General features: G+C 51.9%; 2 protein-coding genes across 7 annotated transcripts; one reads left to right on the top strand and one right to left on the bottom strand.

Annotated features, from left to right (window-relative positions):
• Positions 1-22: 22 nt before the first annotated feature.
• LOC147190154 (ubiquitin thioesterase ZRANB1-like) lies at positions 23-6406 on the top strand. Of its 4 annotated transcripts, XM_086138561.1 has the most exons (11): positions 23-353; positions 1252-2099; positions 2990-3177; positions 3250-3403; positions 3475-3546; positions 3678-3876; positions 3968-4088; positions 4306-4435; positions 4649-4881; positions 4960-5171; positions 5443-5619. In XM_086138561.1, exons 2-11 carry the CDS (start codon positions 1262-1264, stop codon positions 5501-5503), a joined length of 2208 nt encoding a protein of 735 aa, XP_085994687.1. In that variant the 5' UTR covers positions 23-353; positions 1252-1261; the 3' UTR covers positions 5504-5619. The 4 variants fall into 4 exon arrangements, with proteins under 4 accessions (XP_085994687.1, XP_085994686.1, XP_085994688.1 ...); XM_086138560.1 differs by lacking the exon at positions 5443-5619 and adding an exon at positions 6236-6406 and having other exon boundaries at positions 2990-3403; XM_086138562.1 differs by having other exon boundaries at positions 4960-5619.
• ctbp2l (C-terminal binding protein 2, like) lies at positions 6399-22015 on the bottom strand. 3 transcript variants are annotated; one of them, XM_086138558.1, is made up of 10 exons: positions 20175-22015; positions 11059-11213; positions 9914-10058; positions 9508-9714; positions 9134-9348; positions 8619-8749; positions 8252-8379; positions 8057-8174; positions 7704-7778; positions 7254-7400 (listed from the first exon to the last, which is right to left on the bottom strand). In XM_086138558.1, the coding sequence occupies exons 1-9, from the start codon at positions 21964-21966 to the stop codon at positions 7715-7717; spliced, it is 2955 nt and encodes a 984-aa protein (XP_085994684.1). In that variant the 5' UTR covers positions 21967-22015; the 3' UTR covers positions 7254-7400; positions 7704-7714. The 3 variants fall into 3 exon arrangements, with proteins under 3 accessions (XP_085994682.1, XP_085994684.1, XP_085994683.1); XM_086138557.1 differs by having other exon boundaries at positions 7704-7802; positions 20175-22012; XM_086138556.1 differs by lacking the exon at positions 7704-7778 and having other exon boundaries at positions 6399-7400; positions 20175-22011.
• Between the last annotated feature and the right edge of the window lie 1297 nt (positions 22016-23312).

Genomic DNA, 23312 nt, shown 5'->3' with positions numbered 1-23312 from the left:
GACAGCTGATTTGTGACGTCAACGGGCCCAGCGTTTATTTGGGCTCAGGCTACGCTTTCGTCTCTGCATCGCCGCCATTAAAAAAAACATAAACAAAAAGCAACAAAACACAACAAAAAAAAATCAACGAAGGTCGTGGCTCTTCACAGGTCCGGCCGACGGACGGACTGTTTCTTCTGCGGCGTGGTGATGAACGTGTCCGTCGAGCTAAACATGTGAACGGATAAAAGGCGTTTGAAGACGTCGATTCGGGAAAGATTCGACCGAGCAGTAGGCGGCGGCGCAGGAATTGGAAGGGGGACCTCACAACAAGCCATTGTTGTGGTTCTCCACACAACACGTCAAGTGAGACGGTAAGAGATTTGCACCCTTTCGAATATGATGAAATATTTGGTCGTGTCATGGTGCAATGCGTCGCCAGGTCAACTGAGTATGCAAAGATGGCGAGTTCACACTGCACAGTCGTATTTCAACTTCGCCACTAAATAAAACAAAAGGCTGTTCGACTCATTTTCGCCGCTGGCCACATCATCATCTTCATCATCATATTTGTCCAGCATCATTAAAAACATAGTTCTGGCATGCCTGTGGGGGCCATTATGTTTGCAAAATGACACATGGTGCAAACATCATATTACATTTTTGTATCCACAATTGCTCAGTGTTTCATTCGTATTGTTTCCGACAATTTGATATTGGAAAAAGTTTCCAACCAATCTTAATTTATGTCAAGGGATTGCATCTTCTTGCGAAGGAATTCAAACATGGTAAATTTCAGGGACGTTTCTGATGAATTTTCATAGTATGTTATGATGGGGTATTTGGGGAATATTCCAAATTGAAAAATGGGATACACCGTGAACTGGTTGTCATTCACAAACGCACCGAGGGACAATTTAGAGTGTTCCATTCACCGACCATGCATGCTTTTGGAATCTGGGAGTTTGTATGCACACTATTTAAAAGCTGTGCCCAGCACAACAGCCAAAGTGGCGCCGTCTTCCCCTCGACAGGGATCTGCTAGTCATTAAAGTGCTTCACAGACTTCAATTTTGTAGACAGGCTGGGCAAGATCCTCTTCCACGCCGACCCGTTGAAGAATATCTTTGGAAGTTACACTGTATTCGACTTTATTTTCTAATCCGTTTTGATTTTGGTACAGATTTTCGAAGTACAGGATGTGCTCTGTGGGGGGCCGCATCAAATGATTCTTGAGCTTGACACCTGTGCACTTGATCTGCTGCCGCGCAGGTGATCCACGATGACGGACACGAGGGAGAAATGGGCCTGTGACTACTGCACCTACGAGAACTGGCCCTCCGCCACCAAGTGCACCATGTGCCGCGCTCACAGGTCCCGCGTTCCCATCATCACGGAGGAGCCGTACAAAAGCGGGCCCGACGTGGACCCGGCGCGCCGTCCGTGGGACCTCCGCGCCAGCGAGGGCGGCAGCGGCAGCCTCCTCATCTGCCCGGACTCCAGCGCCAGGCCCCGCGTGCGGCCGGCCAGCATGGCGGAGATGGCCACCAAGTGGTCCTGCCACATGTGCACCTACCTAAACTGGCCCCGAGCTGTCCGCTGCACGCAGTGTCTGTGCCGGCGCCCCAAAAACGGCAGCCCGACCGAGTCGCCCCACGCCTCCGGCTGCCGCCCGGCACCGCCCTACTTTCCCGCGGACCCGTGCGAGGAGTACAACGACCGCAACCGCCTGAACACCCACCGGCAGTACTGGACTTGCTCGTCGTGCACTTACCAGAACTCGCCCGTAACGCTCACGTGCGTGGTGTGCGACCACCCGCAGGCCATCGAGCTGGCCGCCCCCTCCGCCGAGCGCTCGCTCGTCATCAATGAGCAGGAACGGGCGCGGCGGAGGGGTCGCGCGGTCGGCGGCTGCGGCACCGGCGCGGGTCCTCTCGGCCAGAGGATGTCGCCTTCTTTGGCCGAGAGCGAGGCCAGCGTCCAAATGGACTTCCAGAGAATCGAAGTGGCGGCGGGAGCCGTGAGCGGCAAGGACGAGCGGGAGACGGACTTCAAGAAGCTCAAGCAGATACGAAACCGCATGAGGAAAACAGACTGGCTGTTTCTCAGCGCTTGTGCCGGTGAGTCGCTCTCATGTTTGGACCGCGCGTGATCCACCTTCACGCAGAGATGGCGTCCTTCCTCGGCCTCTGTTTGGGCCAGGAGATACGCTGGCGGATTGTGAAACAATTCCGGCCGACCGATTTGTTTGTGCCGCTTGGCCGACTCGAAACCTGCAAACTTGTCGGCAGTTGTTGCGCCGGGTGCTGACATAGACAGACGGCATCCGGGCGAGCGTGACACGGCCCTTTATGGCTTTGACTGAAGAGGGCCTTTGAGGGGCTAAGAGGGGCGGCCTGCTGGCCCAGCTGGTGGCAATGAAAGTGCATGTCTGGCCATCGGCAGAGTGGCCGCAAGGACTTTCTGGATGTGGCTCAAAACAATCTCGCCCCCCCCCCCCACCCCCTTCCTTGTAAACACCACCGAAATAGATGGCAAGGGGGAGTGGGTATTGTATGACATCAACTTCTATGAAAAAGGAAAGTAGGCCCCCAACTATCACCACACAATTGTGAACGTTCTGCAATTTTCTTTCTCGTGTTTGTTGACAGTCACGCTCACTCTTGGCAGAGAGCACCGTTCTCGTTGGCGCTTCGCTTTAGTTTCATGTCAGGTGGCACGCGCGCGCACACACAGAAACGTCGCATTCCGAGGTTCCCAGCAGCACAGGAAGTGTCCGGCGCCTCGGAGGGCGGCCGAGCGCTTCCTGAAGTGCAGCGACAGCACAGGGAGAATCTCAGAATGATTCTTTTCCCTCCTAAAATCAGATTTCTATTTGAATCGATTTTGTTCTCCAAGTCTACACGCATTGATTTCGTGACTATGACCTTCCTTGCTTCGCGTCGCCATATGCACACACCTCAAAGGGGGATGATTTCCAATGTGTTTATCTCTCTCTTTTCCCCGACAGGCGTGGTGGAAGGAGACCTGGCGCCGGTGGAGGCGTACAAGTCGTCGGGCGGCGACATTGCGCGGCAGCTGACCGCCGACGAGGTGCAGCTGCTCAACCGAGCGTCGGCGTTCGACACGGGCTTCACGCTGGTGCACCTGGCCATTCGCTTCCAGAGGCAGGACATGCTCGCCGTCCTCCTCACCGAGGTCAGCGCCGCCAATTCGCTCGCCGACGGGCAACGGGTGTCACCTTTGCGGTCCCCCCGCCTACCGTTTCAGGTGACTCAGCGGGCGGCCAAGCGCATCCCGTCCATGGCGTGCCCCGAGCTGACGGAGCAGATCCGCCGGGAGATCGCCGCGTCGCTGCATCAGCGCAAGGGCGACTTTGCCTGCTACTTCCTCAGCGACCTGGTCACCTTCACGCTGCCCGCCGGTGAAGCGCGCCCCCTCCGTTTTGTCGCCGCGCGCCCGTCCTCCGTCTTCTAACCGCCGTGTCGCCCGCAGATATTGAGGACCTGCCCCCCACCGTCCAGGAGAAACTGTTTGATGAGGTTCTTGATCGGGACGTGCAAAAAGGTGAGACGCTTTCCCGTACTTGTCTCGTCTTTCAGCGTGATCGCGTTTGCTTCGTGGCAGTACGTTGCCCTCGCGTCAGATGCGCGTTGACGCCAACTCGGCCCCGCCGTCGTCTTGCGTTTCCCGCGCAGAACTGGAGGAAGAATCGCCGGTCATCAACTGGTCGATGGAGCTGGGCACGCGTCTGGACAGCCGCCTGTACGCGCTGTGGAACCGCACGGCCGGCGACTGCCTGCTGGACTCGGTTCTGCAGGCCACGTGGGGCATCTACGACAAGGACTCGGTCCTGCGCAAGACGCTCCACGACAGCCTGCACGACTGCTCGCACTGGTCAGATAAGGGAGGGGAAAAAAAAATTATCCATCAACCTGCATATATATATTTTTTTCATCGCGTTGCCGCTTGTTTGTCGTCTTTGCAGGTTTTACACTCGCTGGAAGGAGTGGGAATCGTGGTACTCACAAAGCTTCGGTCTTCACTTTTCTCTGCGGGAGGAGCAGTGGCAGGAGGACTGGGCCTTCATCTCGTCTCTGGCCAGCCAGGTGGAGTCCCGTTGCGTTGCGGAAAACGTTGGCTTCCTCTTGTCGTGCGACGCCGCGTGTCACGTGACGGGCGGACGACGGCCATTTTAGCTCGGCGTTTCATTTAACAACCTGGCGACACGAGAATATGATCAACCTTTACGTGAGATGAAGCTTCCATCGCTGAGTGTGTGACGTCTCTTCTGCGTGCGCGTGTATACGTTTTCTGTGGGTGCAGCCCGGGGCAAGCCTGGAGCAGACCCACATTTTCGTGCTGGCACACATCCTCCGTAGGCCCATCATCGTTTACGGCGTGAAGTACTACAAAAGTTTCCGAGGGGAGACTTTAGGCTACGCGCGATTTCAAGGTGAGTGCACGCGGGGACGTTTCTACCATCTGACTGCAGTGCCCAAAAAGACATTTCTACTCCAGAATTCATCACCAGATTGCTAAATTTGTCAAATTGTGCCTTTGCGCAATCATATATTTGAGAGATGTCAAATTGGGCTCGGATTGAATCGGAGGCCAGTGAGGCGAAATGTGCGGAAAAGGGCAAATGATTGTGCGTGTGCGTGCGCAGGCGTGTACTTACCGCTGCTGTGGGAGCAGAGCTTCTGCTGGAAGAGCCCCATCGCGCTGGGCTACACGCGCGGCCACTTCTCGGCCCTGGTGGCCATGGAGAACGACGGCTACGGCGACAATCGCGGCGCGGGCGCCAACCTCGACACGGACGACGATGTCACCGTCACCTTCCTGCCTCTGGTGGACAGCGAGCGCAAGCTGCTGCACATCCACTTCCTGTCAGCGCAGGAGGTACGCCGCCGGATCCTCGTGAGCTTGACGTTGAAAGGGGAGAGGCCCCCTTGAAAGCTGCGGCGGCTTTTCCTTCAGATGGGCAACGAGGAGCAGCAGGAGAAGCTTCTGCGCTCGTGGCTGGACTGCAGCGTGACGGACGGCGGCATGTTGGCCGCCGTGCAGAAGAGCTCGCGGCGCCGCAACCACCCGCTGGTCACGCAGATGCTGGAGAAGTGGCTGGACACCTACCGACAAATACGACCCTGCGCCGCGCTCTCCGACGGTGAGGAGGACGATGACGACGACGAGTGAGTGACGCACACTTGTTAAAAAAAAAAAAAAAAAAGAGCGCGGACACAGTCGAGAGGACTTTTTTCCCCCGCTTGTGCTGCTGGAGGAAATCCACTTGTCCACCTCATAGATTTACCAGTACAGTACCGCACCACTTTTTTTTTTGGGGGGGGGGGGGTTGCAATTTGCCTGACAGACGTTTACCCAAGGACCCCCCCCCCCCCCCGACCCGTTTGATCATTCTTGAAGCTATTTATTTTTGGTTTGTTTTTGTTTTTTTGTGCATAGATTAACGGCTGCATTCTGCGAGGGAGGGGTGGTGGTGGTGGGGGTTGGCGCAGTTTACTGACAGTTTCACATTGAGACATAGATGCTCGGAAGTGGCAGCGGCCGGGAAGAGAGAAGAAGCACATGCTTTCTCTTTTGACAGAGTGCATTCATTTCATTAAATTTGATTCACTTGCATCTTTGCTTTGCTCCCCCCCCCCCCCCGACTCCCCCTCCCTTGTGTGCATCTGTAAGGCGCAACTTGCAGCTGGATCTCTTTCAACAGAAATTATGAGGAATTGCGCATGTGAGATTGATGTAAAAAATAAATCAAAGGACCAAATATGCAGATCAATGATCAAGAATTCAAGCCACCGTCTACAATCCGATCCTTGATCATCAAATTTACAAATAGATACTAACCTTGAATCGAAGCGCTTGGTCTGGAGTCCTGAAAGAAATTTAACAGAAAATAAAATATCAATTTCATATTTACCATTAAAAAAGACCATTTTGGGGGGGGATCAAAATCTAATATTCAAATACATTTTGGGGTGTCCCCCCCCCAAAAAAACAAGTGGGATTCAGATGGCACCTGTGAAAGAAAAGCAAATGTGTGTCAAATGACATCTTATAAATTCAGTATTTGCACATTTATTTTTGAAAATTAGGATCTGAAGAAAACATTGAAATGCCGTGCACCCTGAAAATGAGAGAGCCATTTAAGCGACCACCTACGATCGATCCTCTTGAGTGAGGGCAAGTCTTGATCCATCCATTTTCTGTCTGCCATCTTCTTCCGATTGGATATTAGGAACTATGGAGTCGAATTCGACATGAGTATTTAAGGAAAAGACAAAGGCCTCACCCTCGAGAAACACTTGGAAACAAGAATCAAGAATGAAAGCGAGCAAGGGGAATTGGAGAAAAAATGAAATACTCCCGTGGGCCCCAAAATCAAACCACACAACAAGGTGTTTGAGAATATTGTCATTTTTTGTTGTTTTTAATTCGAACTGCACTGAATGCTAAATGTTCACCTGATACAAGAAACAAATGCAAATACTTGGGCTAAAAACAAAAGCATACCTGCTGGGCTTTCGGGGTCTGCCTCGCACTGCTGTGATGGCTTTTGACAAAGAGTACAAGATGAGTCTGGACAACGAAAATTGGAGTGGGGGGTGGGGAGCGAAGCACGCGGGACCACGCGGAGAAGAACATCCAACTCATTGACAGCAATCGCCCGAGACTCTGCCAAACTTGTCAAACGCTGAAGAGGTGACATGTTTTTTGTTTTTTCAGTTTTTCTTTAACTCGCAGACAAAACTGCAAAAAAAAAACACCCAAAAAAAAAAGGTGGGGTATTCCTGAGTCATTAACTTTATCGCCACCTTTTTCGTATCACACTGGAATAACATTGGAATGAATCAACAATCAAGGGCGCCATTTTCAATTTGGTCCGCCTATTGACTAATTGGTTTTCAGATCCGTTTTTTATGAGTAGTAGATATGATTTTTAAGTTCTTACAAGAATGGGGAGTGGGGGGGCTGGTGGCTCGGGGGCAGAGAATGCATTAAAAAAAAAAAAGCGGGGGGGGGGGGTGTTTGATGCATGTTCCAAAGACAAAGTCCACCGTGGTTGCCCGCCAATCCTACCTCAAAAATCAATACAATAAAAATACAAATTCCACCGGCACCTGTCAGAATAGGGGCACTGTCTCTTGGTCCCGGTTGGGCGTGAGATGGGGAGGGGTGGAGGGGGGGGGGAGGGGGGGGGGCTCGTGGTCCCTTCTGGCCGCTATTGCTCGGTGAGGTGCTCTCTGGGCTCGCCGTGTTTGGAAGGCTGGTTGGGCGACGGGGCCTGCGAGGGGTGCGTCCCCGAGGGCAGGGTGTGGGCACCGGGCAAGCCGCCGGGCACCATGCCCTCGAAAGCCCCGGCGAGGCCGCCCGAAGCCACGCCCACCACGCCTGGCGGGTATCTGAGGAAGGTGGAGGGCAGAGCAAAGAAAACAACCATGTATAGTCAGGCGTTTTTGGACAGAAAAAAACGACCACGCATAATAAGGCATTTTTTAATAAGATGACCATGTAAAGTCAGGCTTCCTATAGTTTTGGACAATTCTGACTAAAACAAGACAAATCCTTGACCAAACTAGTAAGAACTAAAATGACAGCTTACCACAAAGATAATTCGGATATCAAAGGTTTGGAAGGACGCACACACACATGCACGCACGCACGCACACGGGTGGCGTTCTAGCGTTGATTTGCAGTGCTTTTACCTGCTCCCCCTCTAGGCATTTATTTTGTCTTGGGGAACGCCGGCAGCAGCAGCCGGCAGCGTTTGGTTGACGTGGCTGCGTGGAACGACACCAACAACACTGCGGACATGACGACAACATCGCCAACCACAACATACTCACACACACTGTGCAACGTTGCACTTGAACGTCACAAGGTTTTCTTTACAAGTGTGAAAGGCATGAATCGCCACCGCATTTGCTTCTTTTTACACAAATCGCGGAGGTGCGTCCGTTGAAGTCATGACAACTTTATCGTCGCGGAAACTAACACGTCAATTGTGAAGTCGCTGTCGGATTTTTTTGGTTTGTTAGTTTGGAGGGGGTGAGGTCACCTGTAGGCGGCGCCGTTGAGTTCGGGGTGAACAGCCGGTTGGTCCATTGCGGCCCAGGGCGCCGTGGTGACGAAGAACTCCTTATTGACGCAGTTTCTTAAGCTGTCCGGGATGCGGCCTGTCGCGCCACACAGCGAAAACGAGACTTTGGGTTGCCCGCCGCCTGCCCACGCGTGGACGAAACGCGCCACCTACCCGTGATGGCTCTTCGGATCTCGGTGGCGGCGGCCTCCCTCATCTCCAAAGACGCCTGCTCGCTGTACCAGGCCGTGTGAGGCGTGCAGATCAGGTTGGGCGCGTCTTTCAGGGGGCCCTGAGCAAAGCTGCAACGCCCACAATTTGTCTTTATATCGTCACATATCTGGGGGATATCTGCATTTTTGCTCATGAATTGAAAGAGGAAAAAACAAAAAACTGCTATTTGAACAGGGGCTTCAATCCAATGCACGCTAACAAATATACTAAAATCAGTTTTTGGGGGGGTGGGGTTTCGCGGTGCATTTTCACTCATGCTGAACTATAAAGTAACTCATACGTTGTCATTCTTTGAATCGAGACTGACCTAAAGGGCTCGGTCTCGTGGACGTCCAAGGCGGCCCCACGTATCCGGCCCTCCTTCAGGGCCTGGGCCAGGGCTTTCTCGTCCACTAGGCCGCCCCGGGCTGTGTTCACCAGAAATGCTCCCTGACGCATCTGTACACACACAAAATGACAAGTGTCGCTTAAGAAGCATTTGGGCTTGGGTCTTGCAGTTCCCCCGACTCGGCAGCAGGTGTCAGCCCACTCCTATCCCTTGTTTGTACATTGGTGGCATGAGATGACAATATTGTGAAAATAAGGGAAGATGTAAATATATACATATAAGGTTTGGATTTTTACGAGATCTGGACCAAAACAAGCGCCATCTGCCGCACCACCTTCCCCCTTCGTAAATATTTCTGAATGGAGAACACATTGTCAGACAAACGAGGTTACAAATGATGTTTACAAATCAAAACTATGACGTGCTTCGCTGCAGCAGGGTCTTCCAAATCGATTGGGCAATATCAAGACTGCGCCCTGCTGTGGGGTGTGCACCTGTTTGATGGTGAAGTCGTTGATGAGGTGGTGGTTGTGCTCGTTGAGGTTGCAGTGCAGGGAGACGCAGTCGCTCTGGTAGAGGAGGTCCTGCAGCGTGTAGACGCGCTGCACGCCCAGCGAGCGCTCCAGCCCGTCCTGCAGGTACGGGTCGTAGAACAGCACGTTGAAGCCGAACACCTTGGCGCGCACCGCCACCGCCTGCCCCGAGCGACCTGATAACCACAACGCCGGCCGGTGAGGCATCGAGGGGGCCGTGAAACGGGGGCGGTCGTCATCGGTTACCATCAACGAGGGGTTAGGGTGTAAGTGAGGTTCAAAATGAGAGCTACGGTTTGTAAGTCTCATTTTGTCAAGCCGGCGCGCTCGCTCACCAAATCCGATGAGGCCCAGGGTCTCCCCGCGGATGCGCGCGGCGCCGGACGCCACCTCTCGGATCTGCTCCACGCTCTGGACCCGCGTGCCCTCCCGGAGAGCCTGGTAGAGCCACGTGTTCCGCCGGTACAGGTTGAGCACGTGGCACAGGGTGGAGTCGGCCGTCTCCTCCACGGCCGCCGACGGGATGTTGCACACGGCGATGCCTGCCGTGGGGAGGGGGCATTTGGCATCCAAAATGGCTGCATATTCTTCAAATACGTATCTGTATCACAGTTGGTCTAAAATGGGCCCACTTTTTTTCACATGTACATTTTTCCTCATACCCTCGAGTCTTCTTGGCCATATTTTTCCATTTTGATCCAGTGGCGGCGTCCGAGCCATGGTCTTCGCCATCATACTTACCGAGCTCTCCGGCGGCTTTAATGTCGATGTTGTCGTATCCGCTGCCGATGCGGATGATGATGCGCAGTGCTTTGAACTTCTCCAGGTCCTCCCTGGTCAGGGTGATGGTGTGGTACATCATGGCCCCCACCGCCTCGTTCAGCACCTGCCCACCAAACAAGACCCGAGGCCTGATGAATACGTGTTGGAGGTTGGAGGTGACCCGCTGCTCGGCGTGGAAATTCCCACCCACCACCCGAATTCGCAAACCTACTTTGTTGAAAAAAAACAAAACAAAACAAAAAAAAACTATTACATAGAAAGTCTGTCAGTCATCGTCTAATTCAAGAGTGAAAGGCGAGTCAGAGAAGCAGAAAATGTAGCATTTGGCTCCTCCCCAATGACTAGAATGGCACAGCGCTAACCTTGTACTGTTTTTTTCAACCAACCTTTCTGGTGATTTTCTTTATCAGCAACCTGTCAAAATGTGCAAGGTAATGAAATGTACGACGGGCCCATGCGAAGAAGATTGGACATTTTCAATCTTTCCCGGCGCCTCCTCCGGCTATCTGCGCTTATTACGGCCCACTGCTGAGGTGAACATTACCGTCGTGTTTTCCCTGATAAGACGGCGTGAAAACAACACAAAGGTCCGCGGGTCTTTTGATTGAATTGATCTCCATGTAAATGTTTGCCTTGGCTTGCTTTTTTTGGGGGTGTTTTTTTTAATCATACTCGCATTAAGGGAGGAAGGGGGGGGGGCACATCCTGCCATCTGCAAGATGCAGCAACAGATAGCACCTACCCGTCTAAGGGGGGGGGGGGCGTGTGTTGCTTTCGCAGCAAATAAAAGAGCCTCCTCTCCACAAGCCAGAGTAATTACAGTGCACCCCCCGCTGCACACCGCGCGATAATAAAACAACGCCACCGATGCTTCCAGGGCAACATTAAAGTGCAAGCGCGCTACTCGACACGCGAGGCTCGTATCATTCGCTTCACAGTGACATAAAAGGAATTGCAGTGGAGATACCTGCCAAACAAAAAATGCAGATGAAATGATGATCTGGTCACGTTTTACTTTGCATGTACGTTAATGAATAAAAAAAAAAAAATCACATTGCTGTAATCTTCCACAATCTTCTGGCAAATATTTATCATTGTGATACCTTCTCGTGAATCTCCTGCGTGGACTGCGCGTCGCAAAAGGCGACGGTGGCCAAGTCTTTGAGGATGGGCATCTCCACGGTGCAGTCGCGTCCATCCAGCAGCGCCACCAACGGGCGCGGGTGCATGGGCCCGTTCATTATTTGGGGTCGGATACCTGCAGGACAGACAGAGGAAGGGCAACGGCTCAGCTTTGATGTCGCAGTCCTGACCGGTATCCTTCTGGTCGAACATACAATGAAAATAATTGTTAGCTCACTATTTGGCAACAGCAAAGACACTTGGTGGTTGTACTGATTCTGTTCAATGTCGTTACAAGTCAAATAATTAGACGATAAAGAGTGCAGGCTCACTATTTCGCTGCATCTAAGACACTTGGATTTTTTTATTATTATTATTTTTAAATGACACCAATGCAAATGTTTTCGAAAATAATTTTAAGGTCCCTACTGGGCAGTTGATGGTTGTTTTGATTCTGTCAAATGTGCCTGAACACGCGCCGGCACAAAATGTAGGCTCATTATTTGACAAGCTGAAAGATACTGGAGCATAATATTGATTCTGTGAAATGTCAAATGTTCTCAACAATTAATGTCGGTTCACTATTTGGCGAGATGGGAGACTCTTTTGGGTAGTTTTATCAATTATGTTGAATGTCAGCAATTCCAACGACAGTAATTGCAAGCTCAATATTTGACAAGATCAAAGACACTTGCGAGTGTCATTGATCCTATTAAATGTCACTACAATTCAACCATTTGGACAATAAGTGTAGACCCACTCACTGTTCAGCGAGGGGAGGGGTCTGGGGTGTGTGGGGGTGTGTGGGGGGGTGACATTTGTGTGAAACGAACATGAAAACAAACAAAGGTAACACAGCCCGTTAGCCCCAACTGCTCCCAAGAGACGCATTGGCGACAAAAGAGGAGAAAACGAAGAACGCGGAAGGCAGGCAGGCAAGCGAGCGGTCTGACATTGCGGAGGAGGAAGAGGATGACGGAAGAGGAGGTGTCGTATCGCAGCCTGTTGTCATGGTGATCACTTAAGCGGCCTTGGCTGCCACTTCAAATGTACTTTGACTTGATTTTGGACAGCAGGTCGCAGGTGAGATGGCCGGCGGGTGGGTGCCTTCCTGGCGTTACTCGACACACATTCGCCGGTCACCCCCTGGACAGCAGCCACATTAAACCGGAACCTCCAGGACTGGTTGCCTCACGTTCACTGATAACGTTTTGGGATCTCGAACCGTGTTTACTTTACAAGCGCGCTGTCGCCGCACGCTTCCGATTCTGCTGGGGGCCGATCCCCACGAAAGAAGCCAATAAATAGCAAAAAGACTTTTTTTTTTTAACTCGTGCTAGCGAGCTCTCAGCCGTGAAGTGACAAAGGCGCTCTCGTGGCGCCGAGGAATAAAAAGTGCGCGGGGGCGGGCGCCGGACATGTTTGCCGCAAGCTGTGGAGAGTGCAGCAAGTGTAATACCACAACCCCGGGGAGAAAACAACACAACGCGTGACAACAAATGTGCACTGAATCCACCGAACGTCGCCGTGGTGCTTGTTGCTTAACTGTTGCCTCACCGCCGCGCGTGCGTGTCGGGAGGCGCGCATGTTCGGAAGAAGCCGGCAGCTGTCGCAGCGGCGCTTGCCAACGGGACTGCAACACACATGAACCGTGACACCAAGATAGAAATGCTAATGAGCGTACAGCTAAACAAGGCAATGAAAACGTGGCAACTGTGACAGCGACCGCGTGCTAACTCACGGGCGGCAAGCATTGAACGGCTGCGGGGGTTAAAGGTCGCAACGGAAGTTACTCGGGGACTCGAACCGGCACGGACGATGAGACTTTGCTCAATGCAGTGCTACTCCTTCCTCCTGTAGAAAAACACGCACGGAAGCTAAGTTGGAAGATTGCTGCTGCTGCTGTTGCTACTCTTGGTGGAGCCAGCGACACTTACGAGTCTGGCAGCCTGATGCAGCAGCAGATGAGGCCAGAGTTTCCATTATGTGGCCAGCCTTTTCTTCCCGCTGCGAGGGGGGGGGGGGGCGGAGGACGGGTATGGTGGGTGTTTGGCGGGTGGAGAAGAACCAGGAGGGGAAACACATTTACGAGCAGACATGCTCTCCATCGTATTATCTTCAACGGCCCGCTGGTGGTTGCCTAGCAACCGCAAGCTGCCGATTGCAGGTGGCCAGCACCAACTCAAAGGAGGTTGGCGGATGTTGAGTGACCATCCGAAGATGAAACATGAGCCGCTTACTTCACTTCACAATTCAGAATGGAAGTGATTCCACTTCCATTTTTGCAGAGTCCCTTGCCAAAGCAAATTGATTACACACAAAGACCCCCCCCCACTAATATTTGATGTACTTTTAAGAACAGTTACAAGATTCTCATGTTGTACGCTGTAGTATGCGTGACTGTGAGTGTTTCTTATCCGAGGAAGAAAAAATATTTTGACATTCCAATGATTTCTACAGAAGTTGATGCAAGTAAATTCCCACGGGGGGAGAGAACTGTTTCAAAGACTGATTAGTATCAGGGCAAATAAAAGCCAACTGCCAGAATGGGGAAAAAGTACAACGAAAACATGTTTTGATTGATGTCATTGTCATATGCTTATTATTTGCTTATTGCTTACGGGAACATCCACAGAGATTTTTTTTTTTTTTTTTGGTCGCCAAGCCCTCGCAGACCTGTATTTTGCATTTTTTCCGCTCGTTTTCTCACACCGAACAAGTGGCCTTGACACGGTGCTTTAACAACAGTGGACAAAACACATTCTTGGATATTGGCAAACTATGTGAGCCCACGGAGTCTCTCTCACAAACGCGCGCGCATGAAGCTAAGGTGGTGTGTCCGCCTTTATTCTGCCACAGTTTGTAGCTCCAGCCTGGCAAATGAGTCATTTGCATGGAGAAAAGCCTCCATCGGCCCGTGGTAGCACGAGGTCCCCCCATGGGGCGGGGGGGGGGGGGGGGGGGGGGGGGGAGTAAGCGTCCTTTGTTGGCTGTCACCCCACCCCCCACCACCCCCCCAGAAAAAAGTCATGCACAAAGGCCACTTGTCCCACATTGTGCCCCACCCGGCTGGCCGCCACACCGCTGCCCAAGAAATTGAGCGCACACCTCATTTCTTTTGGTGGGGTGCAGAACAAAAGCTAATTTCAACAGACTGCACACCTGCCAAGTTACGACCCAGGAAGTAAGAGCTAAGTGTTGGTGTGGAGGGATGACAACACGGTGACCGAGCCCCCGCCCCCTACCGACTGACCTTCTCCCCCATGTTCCGTCCCACATGCCAGACTTTATTAGACATCCAGCAAAGAAAACAGGAAACATGCCGCTTGCCTGGAAAATGTTGCCGCCACATTCTTCCTCACTTATAAACGTCGCATGGCAGGGGGGAGAAAAAAACAAGGTTGAGGGAAGGGGGAAAACCCCCCCCCAAAAAGTGGAAGATAATCCAAGGACGACCTACCCACTCTCCCACTACCTGACCCCCCACCCCGCCCCAACCTTACGGTCCGAGGGAGGGGGGGCAGAAATCACTGAGATGGCAGATGCATCATCTTTGCTGGAAAGATGCAATTTTGGACCTTGGAAAAAGTGCCTCCGGGATGGAAAAAGGCGGTGGAATGGCTGCTTCCTTCTCAGGCAGCGGCGGCGGCGCACCGGCCATTCATCGCTCGCTGCTACTTTGGTGCTCCGGCAGCACCATTCCTCCCTCCCTCCTTCATTCTCCCCTTTCCCTCCTCTTCCTCCTTCTCCTCGCCGCTTTTTGGGACTATGTTTTATTTCTGATCTGGACTGCTCACACCCCTCCCCTCTCATATACACACGCCCCCTCAGCCTCCAGATTATTTGATTTCCTCTACTCCTGCCCCCCCCCTCGACGGCAATAGTGGCATATCAAGCGAGGGGACAGTAGCTACTCGCTGAAGGAAGTGAAATTCAAGTATTTTCATTCCCGTTTGCGCCGAGGATGACAACGCCTCAGTCGATTTACTTGTCTTTTTTTTTTTTTTGGGAGCAGCAGCAGCTCAATTTTGTCCCCAGGGGACACAAGACGGCAGATGATTGACAGGTCGCTGTGTCGAAGGACCACGGGTGGGCGAAAACGGCCTGTTTAGAATAACAATGTCGTTGCGACTTTGCCGCGGCGAAGGTGTGTGTGTGTGTGTGGGGGGGTCGCAGTCGGACGCCAAAAGCTATTAGCAGTGACGGTAAAGCTGAATTGGGGGGGGGGGGGGGGGGGCGCACAAGTGATGGGCACAGCAACCATGACTTTAACTCGAGAGATTATTCTTCTCAATCTTTTCTTTAGCAAGACTTTCATTAGCAAGTAGTTGTCGAGCGCAAACCCCCCCGCCCCCCAAAGACATCACTAATGGCGGCCAGATGGGGAAATTCGGACATGTGGCCCAAGCGCACTTTTACTGTAAATGACTGCCGTCCGCCCTTTCTCGGAAACAAACGCGCCCGTATGCTCTGCAGGTTTGCGGACATCAAGAAGCCATTCCGCGATGCCTCCGACGCATTTGTTGGAATTCCGAGCCAAATCAACTGCCAGAAAGCGCCACCTTTTGGCCCGACGAGGCATCGACGATCCCACCAATTGCCTAATCTCGTCATTGTGCCCTGTGGGAGGATTAAAGAAATTTGAAGAAAACGAGCGCTAGAGGACGAGCAGCTCTTTGGCAGCCCACAGCAAGTCCTGCCCCGGTTTCTCATTTAGACCCTGCTGTTTACACACGAGGCCGGCAGGTCTTATCCAGTGTGAGGCACCTGCTGCCGCCCCAGAGGTCCAGATAACAAGCCTGAGTCAACAGGGGCCTCTTGGCTTTTTGTTTTCTCATCACACCGACCAATGAGGGATGAAGGAGGAAAAACGCTTACAATGAAAGAGATTTCCCTCAAAGAAACCATCATTTGAAGCCGTGCGCTACAATTTTCTTTTTCCGGTTCAGCAAATGGCCAGTGGGCCTGTTGCTTGGTCGGTCGGGATCAGCTGAAAAAGGGCCTTCAGAATCTCCCTCCAAGCACAGAAACAAAAGCAATATTTTCCCCCAGGGTAAATTGAGGAAACAGGAGATGTGGGGTACGCTCCCGCCCCCGCTGCGACCACGTCGGCTGCAGGTGGTCCCCAGATGTGGTGACTCGGGGGAAGGGGGCTAATCCGGTCCATTTTAGGACCCCCGGCCTCCCCTTTTTCGTCCCTCCTCGGCAGTGACAGGAGCCATCTGGCCAGGCAGAACCTTCCACACCCTCCCCGCGTGCGCCCCCGATTACACCGGCAAATAAAAACGCACACATGCAATGCGCCCCGTCACCTCCGCCCTCCCGCGCTGTCATACGGCTATTAAGCCCGGGAGGCAAAGTGCGGCCCAGCTGTGCTCCAGCCAGCTCGGAATCGACTCTCCGACAAGGTGTTCGTCTCGCCACACTTCTTGCCACCTCAAAAATTATGCGGCAGGAGATTTCGAGATTTTGGGTCTCTCTATACGCCTCTCGGGACACTCGACGCCAGTATGTGTGTTAGCCACATGATCTCGCATCTCAAAACTAAGTGCGATCATCACAAAATAACAATAATTATAATACTGATAAAACCAAGGAAAATAATGGCCCTCCCCAGCGCAGTTGTTGGAGGGTGAGCGATTAATGCAAAAGTCTAAAAGGAAATACTGCTCAGAAAAACACCACATGCACGCAGATGCTAACTTTGCCTTTTACTCAGCCGGCGCGCTCGCATTCACGTAATTGTCAGGTTGATTTCATGAGATGAGACCGTTTCACACACAACTGCTCGACTAGGCCCCCGCTGGGTTTGTTGGCGACGTGTGACATCGATTTACAATGCGGGCTGCAGATCAAACCGCAAGACAAGGTGGGAAAGTAAAGGGCGGGGGTGGGGGGGCATGACAAGGACCACTGCAACCAGGAAGTACTGCATACGGTGCGTCAAAGCTAACCAGCTACTGGCTCCTTGTTCTGCCCAAAAAGATGACAGCAGTGTATTTTTTTTTCCTCCCCCTTTTCATCTCCAGCTTTTTGATCTTCCTCTCCTCTCACCTCCCCCTCCCTGACCACTCGCTGTCCAGGAGAGACTAAGGTAAATATGTGCAGCAGGCAAAGTGATTGGTAAATCTTTGAAACAGCCTGGCGGTGAGCTATGGCTCTCTCTAACACTTTTTCCCTAGATTTCAGAGGGAAAGAGAGTGGGGGTGGGGGGGTTGTGAATAAAACACACAAGGTTGGCCAACACTTCACAGAGGATATTCAATATCCATGAGCTTTTTCATTTCAGACTGATGAATAATTCAGGGTGACCTGCCCACAACTGAGAGAGGAAAATAAAAAGGAAGAAAGGAAGAGGGTTGAGACACTGAGAAAAAAGAAAACGGGAGGGAGGAGGTGTGCGCGCTTGTCTGTTTTGGCAGCTGTTGCCATTTGACGAGCACGGCGCTAATACGAGATGGCGGCAGGTAATTGGGGAGGGGGGATCATCGTGAAGCGCTGCGACGTCACGTGAAGGATTCGCTGAAGCAGCCACGGGCAAATTCCAAGATTTGTTTCTAAATACGCGACACTTCTGTGAAAAATAAGCGTGAGATTTTGTTGGGCCGAGGCTAAAACGAGGGCTAAAAGCCTACTTGACCCCTCCCACACTTTAATAAGAACACTCCATATTCTGCCTTCCATTCTTTTCGTGTGACATTTCTGAACATCTTTTCACTTTCTGGACAACGCAGAGGTCAGCTGCCACCACCACACAGCAAAGTGTCACAAGCGGGGCCAGAAAAGCTGTTCCTCATTTGCTCGGCGGGCTTGGCCGCCATCACCACAGTCATTAATCCCCCACCCACCCTGTGAACATGAGCAATTGCTCCGGGGGAGGGAAACACTGTTCTGATTTTTGTTCTTTTTTTTAAATTCTTTTTTTTTAATGTCATGTGTTAATCTACGGCGCAACCTGTTATCAAGGATATATTTCTACAGCAATCAAGAAAAAAGGGGGGTGTGCCTTTAGGGAACGCGCGTCGGTTTTATTTTAGAGCCTTTAACTTTGTGGTGACGCAAAGCAACTGAGAACGCTCTGATTTTTGTTGGGATCCGGGAGGAAGCCCACAAGCCCAGACTGGAACTTTGAACCACAGAACTCTGAGGCAGACATGCAGACCCGCTCAGTCATTGTGCTGCTCTTATTAAATATACAAAGATTACATTTCTATTCCGAGCCCCCCCCCTTAACACGCCAAACAGTTCTTTTACACAAGGTAACTAAACTGTCAGAGGCAACTTTAACTGCTTCCAGGCATTCCCCCCCCCCCTGAAAAGGATCTGCCATTTTTGACAAATGTCCCAGGAAGTTGCGCATAACACCTGGGCGCCGTGTCCAAAAGCCGTCGCTTGATATTTCCCTCATGACTCCAGAGCGCTGAAATCCGCCCCCTGAACACACCACGCCCACCCTAATACTCCCGCTAAAAAAAGGCTGGCTGATCCTGAGTGGATTAGCTCCTCCAGGAAAGCACGTGACGGCACGCTATTCTCCACCTCCGCTCAAAGCCAATTACACGCCGAGCTGGCGTCACGTGACGTGGAAGCTACCCACCTGCGCTGCTGCTCTGCGGGACGCCGCTGACGGACAACTCCATGGCCAAGGCGCGCAGCCGCTACTTTGGCGGAGAAGAAGGTAACTGTCGCGACTAAGCTGGACTCGAGCGTTTTTAATGCCATTATTAACGCCGCTTAGCCAACCAAGACGGTGCCCTGACGCAGAACCCTCCCACCACCCGACACTTTCTAGAGCTGTGCAATCTCACCTTTCTTAACGGAAGACTTATGCTGCTTTATTTCAACGTTGAAAATTGTTTCAGGTGTATCAATCACGTGACTGGGACATGAATCCCACCGAAACACACTTGTCAGTTAAGAGTTGCGGGACTCTCTTCACCAGTGGACAAGAGCCCCCGCGTGTGAAATAAGAAATCCCTCGAGAAGTAAACGGCAACAAAGAAGCAGTTATTTGCGGTCAATTTTATCTTGCTCTGAGTGGGGGGGGGGGGGGGGGACACACACAGCACCGTCCCTTTTCCCTCACTTTCCTGAAATGTGAAGATTATCCACCTTCTGATTGCCACCATTGCCGAGGTTGCCTGGCAACACGCAATTAAGAAGTACGCTTTCTGATTGTCTGTGTGTGAGAGCCGGCCGTTATCAGATGAAGTTACCGAAGCAACAAATATCAGCTTCATGGAAATGAGTTTGCTGTGCTGCGAGGATAGCAAAACAAAAAATAAATTATAATAATATAACCTTGGTAAGAAGCAATTCGCCGCTCCCTGATTCAATCAACAGTACGAAAGCCTTTTCATCAAAGTCATTCATTTATGAACTTGTTCGGTAGCCCAAAGAACTATGAGAGCGTTAGCGGCTGAAAAGAGGGTTAAAAAAAAAAACGACAGACCTAAAATAAGATTTCCAAATAACAGTCACTGATGTTTAACGTAATTGAAAAACGTTCGGTCGTGCCTTTCACAAGCCAAGCATGCGATTTCTGTTCATGGTCATCGCTCACGCATAAGGAAAAGATTACGTTGACCAGAAAAATCTTTGGATTTTTTTTTTTTTGCCTTGTGTAAATAAAAGCAAAAGAATTATGGGTTTAATAACCTTTAAGAAGAAAGAGCAGGGACTTGAAGTTCCACGATTACAGTCAGAAGTAATGAAATATTGATGGCGACGAAAACAGACAAGGTGTCTATAAAAACCGATTCTTATAATAGCCGATACAACGGTCTATCTTATTAGACTAATTGGATAACACGGCAGTTAAGCACCTGTAGGAGAGAGTGGAGTGTAAAATAACGACGGCGATATTTACCAACAGAAAAAAAGAAGCTGGGTGCCACAAAACAACCAAATAAGCCTCAAGTTGATTCTTGCCAAGATAAAAAGTAAAGATTGCTCAGGAGACGCATTGCAGCTTGGCGAAACGTGATATAAATGTGCTACGCGAAATAAAACGGATGACGGAGTCAGCCCTTTCTCATTTCTCGAAGTCTATCAATGGACAACAAAGAAAAGAGTGAGAGAAGAGAGATGACTGTACTTGTGTCAGGTGTCGTGGTCATGGTTGACACAATGACGGGTGGACCGGTGCGGCGTCCGACCAACTTGGTGGCGTTGCGGTTTTGCGTTTGGAGAGCAGCGGAGGAAGCCGAGGCGACGACGTTACTCTCAGATGCGGCATTCATCCCTTTCCGGAGGAGTTGCGGGCTGTGAAGGGGGCTTGGAGTAGCTACCGGTGACGCCGGGGGAAGGTTGGGGGCTCTTTTCATCAGCTCAATGGGGGAATAAGAGCCCGAGAAGGTTTTGGGCGCAGCTCCAGGAGTTCCTGGGGCAGGTGGGGGCTGTTGGCCAAGAGCAGACATGGCGAGGCCAGTGTGGGCATTGTACATGGAAATGGGTCTTCCTTGGCTCACAGCATGGCTATATCCTGCGGGGCTGATCGGTAAAGCTCCAGCCGCCAGGGGGCGCGGTGCCGGGTAAGCGGTGGTCTCCAAAAGGTGTTGGGACGGAGCGCTGCTGGGTCTCCTCCCGAGAAATTCTCCCAATCTGGGAGACGCCGCTTGGACAGCGGTTGGAGGCTGCTGCATCAGGCCGGCATCCATGGTCAAACCTTGAGGCTGCACGTAATAGTCGTTGCGGTGGCTGAAGCTGTTGGATCGGGTACGCGGTGCCGTTCCGCCGGTCTTGGAACTCTGCACGACGCGGGAAAGAACGCGGGCCTGCGCCAAGTTCGGGGCGACGGAACGGACGTCGTGGTCCTCCATCATACCCAGCACGGAGAAGGAATCAAAGCCATGTTGCAGCAGGAGAGTGATGGTACTCTCAGCCAGACCTTCAGCTCGCAAAAATGCCAAGAGGGAGGGGTCCGCCATCTTCTTGGGGTCCGCGGCGCCAGGGTGGTGAGGGGGCAATCCGGCGGACATTCCTGCAGCGGAAGCCATCATGGCTACGCTGGGATCATAGTTGGGGTCATAAGGAAGTCCTTGGGAGGCTACGGCTCCATAAGCACGAGGTAGAGTGCCGTCCATTCCCTGCGAAGTCGGGTCCACCGCGAAATCGGCGGCAGCCGACTGACGGGGTTCCAGTGACAAGCGGCTGAAATCGTTGATTGGTTGGTGAGCGGAGACAGACGAGTGCTCGGCAGTGTAATCGGAAAGATGGGGCTGAGGTCCGTAGATTGCAGGTGAAGGAGAGCTGCCGGCAATTCGCTGAGCGTCCGAGATAATCTTAGATCCCAGAGTTTCCCTGTACAAACGGCTCAGCTCTTGGACAGGAAGGGGAGGAGGCGGCGTGGGTGGGGGCATGGGGATAGGTAGAGAACCGGAGGCCTGCACGGAAGGTGTGGCTCTGGCTTGATCCCATAGAGGCCTCAACCCCCTCGCGCCGTGCCCGTGATGCAAGGCTGATCTCACGAGTGGTTGGTGGTTATCCCGATGAAAGCCCGGGTCTTCGGGTGGCTGACCAGGTGGGCTGGCCGGAAAAAAATAACCATGAGGCGGTGCGGCGCCCCGGCCCGACATGACTTGCTTGAGGTAAAGGCTGTCGCCGAGATCCGGCTGAGAGGTCTTACTCGTGAACTGCCGCTGCCCGGGCTGGCGGACCGGATCACGCGCCGACGATCCAAGGAACGGAACCTGGGTCTTACGATCCAAGTCTTGCAAAAAGCAACTTCCACCTTCACCTCTGCCTTGTGCCAATGAGTTCCTCAGGTCGGGAATGGTCCCACAGTAATGACAGCGACTGACGGCCCCGTCTCTTTGGCCCTCGGAGCAATATGTACCCCGCTGGCATGGAGACCCGCTGAAAGGCGACCGCTCGCTCGGATTAGGCATCAGGGAAAAGAAAATGGACCGCTATAGGATCGCAAAATAGACATGTGTTCTGTTTCAACTCTCAAATTACATACACGCCTATCAAAAAAGGGAGGAGCGAAGAGGTGAAACACTACCCACACCTGAGCGGCCGCTGTTGGTCGCCCCTGATGCTCATTCTTACGTCTATGCGATCATGTGGCCCACAACTAAATAATTCAACCCGTTGAAATATTAGAACTTTGGGGGGGAGGTGCTACTCCACCCTAGCAGGGTTGGCGTTTGTGCTCGGATTACTTTGAAGACAAAAGCAATCCAAGAAATTTGTCTTAAAAAAAAAAAAAAAACACAACACACGCAGAACGAGAGAGCGGGAAAAAGACGCGCTAATCCAGTGACGTTGATGCACACCATTGGCGGAGGCACTCATCCACAGAAGTCGCCGCAGGGGGATTAACAACAAACACGCTTAAATCCTTTGCCAACTATGACATCATGGGACAAGATTGCACACTGCGCATCAATTGTTTTTGGTTTGGTTTTTTTTGTGTTTTTTTTTGCCCGCCAGATGCCATCTTCAGCGGATTGATCATCCCAAGTAGTGTTAAGAAGAGCGTGGAGCTTTGCGAGTTAGCCGTAAAATCACACTGCTGATTGTTTCAACAAAATCATAGTTCAGGGGAGTGCTCTCCCTGTCGCCTCAAGTCAGCTAGGATAGGCCCCAGATCGCCCGCAACCCTAATGAGGACAACGTAGAAAAGGTATAGAAAATTGAGCTCTCGAAAGTGGATGGTCACAGGATGTTGTATGCCGCAGGCGAATTCTATCACAGAGATATTTGGAGCGGAGCAGCAGCGGTTTCCTCCCTGAGATGCGGCCATTGGTGATAAATTTGCCAAGAGCGAGTGCAGAGTAAACAGGAGGGAAAGGGGGGGGGGGGGGGGGGTAGTGGCAGGAGAAGAAAGGCTAGCGCTGATAAATATGGGGTTGAGGGGGGGGGGGGCACTGCTGATAAGGTGGAGAGCAGACAAGCTTTGACTTTCTCACCTTCAAAACAGAGTGCGGGGATTGGTTTGGACAGCAGCGGACTGAGGCCACTCCATCATCAGACTCGTTTTTATTTTTTACTTTCTCTGTAAAACGATTTCGAGGGCCATTTTCTGGACGCTTCCAGAGGCCAAAAACAACCGCGATAATCAAAATTTTTAGAGTGACAAGGAACAAAGTTGACTAGCCTAAAACTTGTTTCTGGCAATCTTTTCAGGTACTCCCAACCAGCCTCGTATCTCTTTTCGCCATCACTCACAATATAACTCCAACTAATAAGCTGCTTTCCAGAGTCGTGTGTCATTCACATTCCCTCGTTC

This window comes from Hippocampus guttulatus, chromosome 19 (assembly GCF_054856545.1).
Source record: "Hippocampus guttulatus isolate MCC_2025c chromosome 19, RoL_Hgut_1.0, whole genome shotgun sequence".
NCBI classification, from domain to species: Eukaryota; Metazoa; Chordata; class Actinopteri; order Syngnathiformes; family Syngnathidae; genus Hippocampus; species Hippocampus guttulatus.
Note: the sequence above shows the minus strand (reverse complement) of the source record. Positions and strands in the feature narration are given on the sequence as shown.

Bases quoted from the DNA above. Each gene is read 5' to 3' on its own strand.
- LOC147190154 (XM_086138559.1), top strand. From the start codon at position 1,262: ATGACGGACACGAGGGAGAAATGGGCCTGTGACTACTGCACCTACGAG. The intron at 4,089-4,305 runs GTGGAGTCCCGT...CTGTGGGTGCAG, and splicing joins TCTCGTCTCTGGCCAGCCAG to CCCGGGGCAAGCCTGGAGCA. The intron at 4,436-4,648 runs GTGAGTGCACGC...GTGCGTGCGCAG, and splicing joins AGGCTACGCGCGATTTCAAG to GCGTGTACTTACCGCTGCTG.
- ctbp2l (XM_086138556.1), bottom strand. From the start codon at position 21,966: ATGCCTAATCCGAGCGAGCGGTCGCCTTTCAGCGGGTCTCCATGCCAG. The intron at 11,214-20,174 runs GTACAGTCATCT...TCTGTCCTGCAG, and splicing joins GACCACGACACCTGACACAA to GTATCCGACCCCAAATAATG. The intron at 9,349-9,507 runs GTGAGCGAGCGC...TGTGGTTATCAG, and splicing joins CCTGGGCCTCATCGGATTTG to GTCGCTCGGGGCAGGCGGTG.